We start from the raw sequence: 8,877 nt of genomic DNA, 5'->3' as shown, positions 1-8,877 counted from the left end.
CGGATTACCCGTCCGGGCTAAATCCTTTCTGCAACACATGCAGGATCTCAAGTCACATGTAAATCATGGTTTATCCAACGAATTCCCTTTTTAACCTCAACCGAGACATTTTTCAACAAATCATTATCAAGGATGAATTTCATGTAATTTCATGCCATCAATAAATGCACTTATTATGCACTCATAAATCATACAATTAGGCATGTTAGGAGTTTACTTTAAGTTATCCGAACTTACTTGTCGAAACCTTGTTAAGTACAACCATGTAGCAATTCATACAACCCAGGTAATAGTAATTTAACACTCAATTCATGTAACAATAATTTGTCATTCAATTTCACATGACACAACAAGCATTACATTTTTCCATATCATACACACCATCCATCAACTTCTCTTAAACATATTAAATCATATAATTTATTCCATATCAATAGAGAATTACAATTCATGCATGGTGTTGCATTATTATTAACACACGAACTTACCTCGATCCAGAAACGGCAATTTACCATTTTAGTCCATAACCTTGTATTTTTCTGATTTAAGCCCGAATCTCGATTTCCTTGATAAATGGGCTTGGAAAGCTTGAAAACCCTAGCCATGGTGTTTTACATGAGACATTAGGCCATGAGGAAGAAGATGAGCAAATTTGGCTTATTTTGACATTTTTAATTCATTTAATTACCAATTTACTAAAATGCCCTTAATGAAAAACTTTTAAAAACCTATCATACCATGTCCATTTTTGTCCAAAAACTTCAAAATGGCCTAATTATCATTTAATGACCTTTAATTTAAAAACTCATAACAATTAGACACTTCTAACATGTAGAACTCAATTTTTGTACTTTTTACAATTTAGTCCTTTTGACCAAATTGAGTGCCCAAACGTCGAAATTTTCGAACGAAATTTTCACGAAATCATTCTGTGAAATTTTAGACCATAAAAATATAATAAAAATGAAATTTTCCTCATCAGATTTATGGTCCCGAAACCACTGTTCCAACTAGGCTCAAAATCAGGATGTTACAATACGAGTAGAATATATAATAAATAAATGGATGTTATAATAATCCTAGTGTAACTATAATAGTCATAATAATATTAATAAGCATATCACAACAATGATAAAATAAACAAGACAATAACGAACGAATAGATAATAGTAAAAAGAAACTTGCATGAAATGCTGGATTTGCAAGAATAAATGGATAAGTAGGTAAATAATAATGATAAAAAAATTCATAAAGACTAAGTTTAAAAAAATAAGGGATTGAATTGATGTTTAGACAAAATTGCAAGTATAAAACATAATAAAATTAATTGAATAGTAAAACAATACAAAGGACTGATTCGAAATGCGCAAAAAGTACGAGGGATTAATTGGGAAAATATCCCTAAACCCTACCAAACGCACCATTTCCCTTGGAAAATCAAGGGATCGAAATGAAAGAAAAATAAAATTGCATGGTAAAAATTAAAAAGAAAAAGAAATAGAAATAGGGCTTAATTTTAAAAACAATTAAAAATAGAGGGACCAAAGAAAGAAATAGAACCTATCCCTATCAAAACACGCGGATCCTTGAATCTGGTCGGGCTGAATTCGGGTCACCGGGTCACTTGAAACGACGCCGTTTCAGGTATCTGTCCCTTAAAATGGTTTGGAGTGCAAAGTGCAAACACAATAAAATTAAATGGTCAAATTTAAAAAAGGAACAGGACCACATTGGAATCCGCTTAAAAAGCAGAAGGACCATTCGCACAAATATATCTAAAGTCGAAAATGCCCGGATCCTCTGAAGCGGATGGGGTCGACGCGCGCATTTAGGGGTGAAACGACACCATTTCAGGGCTATTGTGGCCAACTCAAAATGACGGTGCCACCATCCGTCCTTCGGTCGCCAGCAACGGTGCCGCCACTCATGGTAGCCGAAAAAATAAAAAATACCTTTTTTGATCACTTTTTTTGCCCTTAGCTCGATTTAAAGTCAAAATACCCAAAAAAACCCACCGAAATTTCGAAAAGTGAAGAAGAAATAAGAAGAAAACGAAGGGACTTTTAGGTTCCCCTTTGCCGACGATAGGGTTTTTGGCGAGCCCACTAACTCGGCCACCCTCCAGATCGGAGAAGGCTCCGACTACGGCGACTTAAGTGACTTGTTTCTTTTTATTTTTTAGTTTTTTTTGTTATTTACTTGCTTCAGAAATAAAATTAGAAAAAAATAAAAGAACTACCTTTCAAAACTTGAAATTTTTGTATTTTTATCTGTATGTTCCCAAATACAATCTGGTTTTTTGTGGCTTTATAGCCGATTACAAAAATTTTTTTGCTACTGTTTACTTTTTATTTCTGCTACTGTTTCTTTGCTCTGTTTTTGTGCTTTTTGGTTTTCTTTTGCAGGTCCGATTCTCGGCCAACTGAGGAGAGAAGGGGCTCTTTGGTGAAAGGGCGACAGATCTCAGGACGAGTAGCCTCTTGACAGGGCACGCTAACGTGGCCCGAGAGCAACGGCGCCAGAAACCCTAGGGTTTCTGGCTTTCTAAAAATTTTTAAGTATCTTGGGCCTGTCAGGCCTTATAATTTGGGGCTTCCTTTGTTTTTGGGCTTGTAAAAAAACTTGGACTAGACTTAGTATTATTTTTATTTTTATTTTTATTTTTGGTTCGTTGTTTTTTTGTTTAGAGGGCGGGCAAAAAATGGCCTATTATAGGCCCATTTATGACATTTAACACCCGAATTCGGGGATCGGATCAGGTGAGGGTGTTACATTATCACACAATGTCATTAGATGCATGATCCTAAATAAATCTCTTTTTTTTCCCATATATTTTACTTTTTATTTAATTTAGTCTTTGGACTTAAGATAAGCATATATTTCGATTCCTAGGTTTGGATTAAAGCCCGATTTCACATACTTTCTTTAAAGAACTTATACTTTCTATTGTTAACATAATTTCATGATAGGTTTTACATTTAGTCAATTTGGTTTCTAATGTCACAAAGTTAACAAACAAACCTAACTAACTTTATGATTTAACCTTTTTCATAATCCAAGTTCAATATCTAACAATTTCAAGCCTAATTCATCAATTTATCAACAATGGTAACTTGCTAAAACTTTAATAATTGATTAAATTGGCACACTAAGCTCCCATTATCAAAAATCTATAAAAATATCAAGAAAAGGGTTTGAATTTCGTACCTTATGCTAAAATTTTAGGTTTTCTTTCTTCAATGAACAACAAGAAGAAATGAATGAGAAAAATGATTATCCATAATCATCTTTTTCCACTTTCTTATATATATACACACCTTAACCAGACTTAACTAATCTTGTTTAATTCAACTTAATCAAGCTTAAATTATGCTAATTTTAATGCTAATCAATCTAAGTGGATTCCCAAATCATCATCCACTAAATTATACTTAAGAATGGTTTAATAACCATTTTGTCCCTTTGGTTAATTTCTATTTAAGTCCTCAAGCCCTTGGTTAATTAAAACCTAATAGCGATTGGATTTTTATAATTTAGTCCCTAAGCTTTAATTAACTATTTAATCGATGAAATTTCTTGATCATTATATAATATATATTTATATTGACTCCTTAAATATTTCTATTTTATATTTACGAACTTGGTTTATGAAAATAAGGTTTTGAAATCGCACTTTCTGATACCATCAAAAATCGAGTAGTTACAATAAGGCAGCGAATTTGCCTTAAAGGCTATTATATTTTTATTATTTCCTAAGGTTACTAGTCTACAAGGTGGTGAGTTTGCCTCTAAGCTATCATATATTCCCAAATTTGCTTGCCAATAAGGCAATAACTTTGCCTACAAGGATGCAGTTTGCCTCCAAACTCCTAGATTTCTCGCTTACAAGGTGGATTTACTGACAAGCAATCTTACCTCTCAAGTTTTCTTACTTTCCAGGCTGTTTAGCCTTCAAGGCTTTACATCTTTTCAATTTACCTTTTCAGGTTATGCAAAAGCAATCAAATTACATTCAAGATTCGTAAGATTTTTTTTCTTAATTTTGCAAGTGAGGCTATACATAAATTTTTGGTAAAAAAAATATCTTTACGTGAGCAACAGCTTATGAAAACATTTCGCCAACAACAGAAAGATGTCTTCGACACTATTTTACCTTAGGCAAGGTCACTTTATAAACTTCCATTCGACGAGAGGGTGTTATTGTTGTACATCTCCACTGCACTTGAAAGGCATTACCAGGTCGACCACTATGCGTATATACTTTGCTCGATTAGCCTCGAAGATGACCTTGCTAAAATGCTACATGGCTACAAACATGTGGGCTGTACGCCATCTACGCATGACCTTATATGCCCCATAGTTATCCCATAAGAGTTGAGGGCTACATAAGTCATCCCTAGGGGACTTGGGATATTCCCTTCATTCTCTCAATACAAGAAAGCCATTGAAATAGAAAAGTTTCTCTCCTCTATCTCTTAGAAGACCAACTACAACTCTCGGCCTTCGGGTGAATCGCGAAACTTGTAATTTTCCATCAATAGTAGTGAAGTAAGTAGACTGAATGATGCGAGTAACTTGTCATTTTTGTCTCATAATAAAACTTCTTACGTAGGTTCATACATCCTTAGTTAATTAACTGGCTAAACTCCTTGCTATTTATGTATAATTTCTTTTCTAAACTATAATCTATTGAGAAGTTACTGAAAATACTACCATGATTAAATATATCCCAAAGAATATTTTAATCTTTCATATAATATAGTGAAACAGAAATATAATAATATTCAACTTTCCCTAGGACCAGCTTCTCCTCAAATTTAAATTACGAGCAAATGCAATTAAAAGTAGAAAAATTATATATATATATCCCCAAATCATTTTTCAAATTGAAAAGATTGTTGGGTAGAATTTATTACTTTCCTATAGTTTTCTTTGTTGTTTTACTTTTCTTCCCCACAAAGAGAGGATATATATATATATATATATATGGGATGGTAGAGGTTAGTTATCTAAAATTTGACAATTCCTTCCTCCTCAAACAAGTGATTTAATCAATATAAAGAGAGAAAGAGGCAAACTTTTTATTTGTAAGATTCATCGGTTAAGAATGTTCACTTCCATAGCCACGTTAAAAAATATATATGTTTAAATTTATCTCTATTTTTAGAAATTAAATATATTATTTAAATGAAATAGATATTTAAAATGTAAATAATGTTAAAATAAATTATTTATTAATCACTTTTATATACCTTTGTTACTTAATAATTAAAATTAAATTAAAAATTATCTAAGAAAATCTACTATTATAAAAGTTATATTTCAAAATATTATTATTTTTCTAGTTGTGCTAGTCACTTTAGTTGTTCGAACTTTGCCTTGTCATTGTAATTCACCAAAAAAATAAATTGAAGTTTTTATATTTTAATTACGTAATCATATTATCAATGAAACATAACAATTTTTTAAAAAAATTAAGAAACAAATAAAAGTAATTTAATTAATAGATATAATCAACCCATGTGTCAGCATGTATAAGAAAACTAGCTAGTATATATATACTTAAAATATTTTAGTTTGACATATTTGTATAATTTTTGTGCTATTGATATTTTAATAAATTAATTATTTTTTGAAAGCGAATAAATTCATTGTTAGATTTAAAACTACAGTTCTAAATTATTATAATATCAATAAAAATATTAATTTTAATATATATTTAATGATTCAAAATTTTTATATCAAATAAATAAATTTATTTAAATTCGACTTATATAATTTAGAACATGATCATGAGTGTAAATTTATTAAAATATAAATCAAATTAATACCCTTACCTAAGCTTTTATATTGGGGTAATTAATTTTTACTAAATTATAAAGTAAAAATTTAGAAGTTATAATATGCTCAAAATTTGTTACATATTTAAAATTTAATCTTTATACTTTTATGTTCAAAGATTTAGTCCTTCTAATTTTCAAATCTAAAATTTAGGTCGATTTGTTAACACTGTTAAAATTCATCTATTAAATTTTTTGGTATGATATTTTGAAACCAAAAAAAAAAAAACTCACTTGGCATCCATATAATAAAAAAATGACATTGTAATGGATATGAATTTAATAAAAAATTTAATGATGTTCACAATTTTAAAAATTCACATAAATATTTTAATTAGAATAAAGTATTTAGGCTAACTAATGATATTATAAAAGTTGAGGTACTAAATTATGACAAAATTAAAATATAAAGATTAAAATTTAAATTTAAACAAAGAATTAAAATTGAAATATAAATCGGGTTAGAATTAAATTTAATCATTAACTTGTGATAAAAAAAACAAATTACATTGGACGGGTGTGATATATATATAGATTTTTGGGGCCGGGGTACAAATATAAAATGGTATAGATGTGTAAGAAATTATTCCACTCTTTGGCGTTCCTTAAGTCTTCTATTTTCATTGTCGGGTTCTAGGAATTAAAAAGAAAAAGAAAGTTCTAACTTTGAAATTTCAATGGAGTGAAAATGAAAAGAGTATGGTCTATCCAATTTGAAACATTTTATATTCACTATTTTTAATTACTTTTCAACTTTTCATATTATTTATATTTTCAAAAAAATGTACGGATATATTTATCTAAACAAATAAATATTTATATATATATTGTTGTTAGTAAATAATTATAAATATCAATATATATATATTAAATACAAAATTTGAACATAAAATTCTTTCATATTAAATGCTTAGAGACACCTAAGGAAACTTTCAATCTCAAAAGGAGAAGATAATAAGTAATTAAATGTTATTTTAGATGTAGAGTTTATTTGCATGATAAGATAATTTAATTATGCACATCGAATTAATTTTGATTTAATAGTTGAAATTATTAATATATAGGAATGATTGTTATTAATAAATTTTCAAAATGAGTGTAATTATATTTTAATTGTAAAAATAAATCAAATCCAACAATTCTTTTATTATTATTATTAAAAAAAAACAAGATTTAAATAAGAAAAAGAAGAAGGAACCTAGGATGTTTCTTGTTTCCACATAGTAGAAAGGTTTGATTACATGTTTGAAGACCGACGAGCAAGCCCAAAGTCTTCATTTTCCACCAAACAAAATAAATAAATTAAGAGGTCATAAGCTGACGTGGTTATTGAATGGATGACGTCATCTTGATAAGCAATTTGTTTTGCTGCCTTCGACGAAACTATCCCCACTTCCAGAACGTCTGTTTCCGCCAAACATTTCTTCCGCCATTTCCCCCACGTGCCCATCTCACGTGCCCTTCTTGTTGAAACAATCTTTTAACCGAAATCAACGGCCCTGATTTCCCCAATATTCTCCCATTGACCACCTTCCAGGCCACCATAAATACCTTCCACTTAAGCTCTCTTCTTTCCCTTCTTACAAAAGAGAAAAGAAAAATATTTCTCCTATATTTTTATCTGCTTTTTTGCGCCCTGGACATGAGTGAGACCATGTCTACTCCCACTGACTGGCCGCAGTTTTACGATCATGCTCTTTCTAACCAGGAAATACCGAACCGCGTTCGTGTTTTGACTGCCGAATCGGTGTTCGGCGACCAAGGTTCCGACACCGCCGTCCTCACCACTCCAACTGTCACCTCCAGCAGCGCTCCTGTAAGCTTGTTAGGGTCGGGACGAGGTGGGGGTTTGAGCGGTGGTCATTTGAGCCCCGAAGGGCGCGTCGGGAAGCCAGTCCGAAGACGATCAAGGGCTTCGAGGCGAACCCCTACTACCTTGCTCAACACGGATACCACCAATTTTCGAGCCATGGTTCAACAATTCACTGGCGGTCCCAGTGCTCCTTTCGCAGGGGGAGCTCCTCACCATGGCGGACCAAATTTCGGGTTCGGGTTCGGAACCCGTCATCAACCCCATAATAGTAACCCTAATAACCCTCTCATGCTTCCTCCCACCGGTTTTCACTTGCAATATCAACAACAACAGCAGCAGCATCAAAATCCATTAATTCACCACCAAAACCAGCCGTTGATGTTTTCATTGAACAGCAATGATAATAACCCAGCGCCGGGGGAGCTTTTTTTTCAAAGACTAGGTGTTGGTGGTGGTGTGAACATGCAAGGGTCGGATGTTTCGTCACAGGTTCCACCCTCTAGAACATCAACTTCGTCATCCAATGACAATAGGAGTAACCCTAGGCTCATGTTTTGAGATTAATGAGAGGGACATAAAGCAGAATGTTAGGTACTGACTTGTCTTAGGGAGAAATTAAACATTGACCAATGTAAATATTTTCCCTTTTTTTTATTTCTTTCTTTTCTTTTTATGCCAATCCAATTCCAAACGTTTGGAGGGGGGGTTTAATTTATAGCGATTAAATTAATGGGGGGGGGGGGGATGGAGGATTCTTGTTTTCAAAAACCAGGGGCCTACTACTATGGTAAACCCAGTTTCAGCAATTTTATAATATTAGCTATCTAGTTTTTCATGTTTTCTTCTTCCTTTGAAAAATAAATGAAAAATCTGCTGTGGTTCTACGTGTGAAAGTAAGCTTTTCCGGCGAGAATGCATGTTCTTTAATTACATTATTATATCAATTTCAAATAGGATGTGACTCAAAAGAAAACGTGATCAATTTCTTAAAATCCTTTATTTTAAAGACGATGCTAAGTACAAATTATACATATGTTCAAAGGAATAATACAAAGTGATGTTGCAAAATACGATTTACATTACTTCTTTTGTCGAACAAAACAAAAATACGACATATATTTATAAATTATCATTACTAGTTATGAAAAGAAATCTTTTAGAATATTTTATTGTCCATTTATTTTAAATAGGATCATTTTTATTGATGGAAATATTATTACCCAC

General features: G+C 31.6%; 1 protein-coding gene across 1 annotated transcript; it reads left to right on the top strand.

Annotated features, from left to right (window-relative positions):
* Positions 1 to 6,970: 6,970 nt before the first annotated feature.
* On the top strand, positions 6,971 to 8,546 carry LOC108472731 (VQ motif-containing protein 22-like). Its single transcript, XM_017774287.2, has one exon. It carries the CDS (start codon positions 7,483 to 7,485, stop codon positions 8,209 to 8,211), a length of 729 nt encoding a protein of 242 aa, XP_017629776.1. The 5' UTR covers positions 6,971 to 7,482; the 3' UTR covers positions 8,212 to 8,546.
* Positions 8,547 to 8,877: the final 331 nt, after the last annotated feature.

Source organism: Gossypium arboreum, chromosome 11 (assembly GCF_025698485.1).
Source record: "Gossypium arboreum isolate Shixiya-1 chromosome 11, ASM2569848v2, whole genome shotgun sequence".
NCBI classification, from domain to species: domain Eukaryota; kingdom Viridiplantae; phylum Streptophyta; class Magnoliopsida; order Malvales; family Malvaceae; genus Gossypium; species Gossypium arboreum.
Note: the sequence above shows the minus strand (reverse complement) of the source record. Positions and strands in the feature narration are given on the sequence as shown.

Excerpts from the sequence above, each read along its gene's own strand:
- LOC108472731 (XM_017774287.2), top strand. The coding sequence starts at position 7,483 with ATGAGTGAGACCATGTCTACTCCCACTGACTGGCCGCAGTTTTACGAT.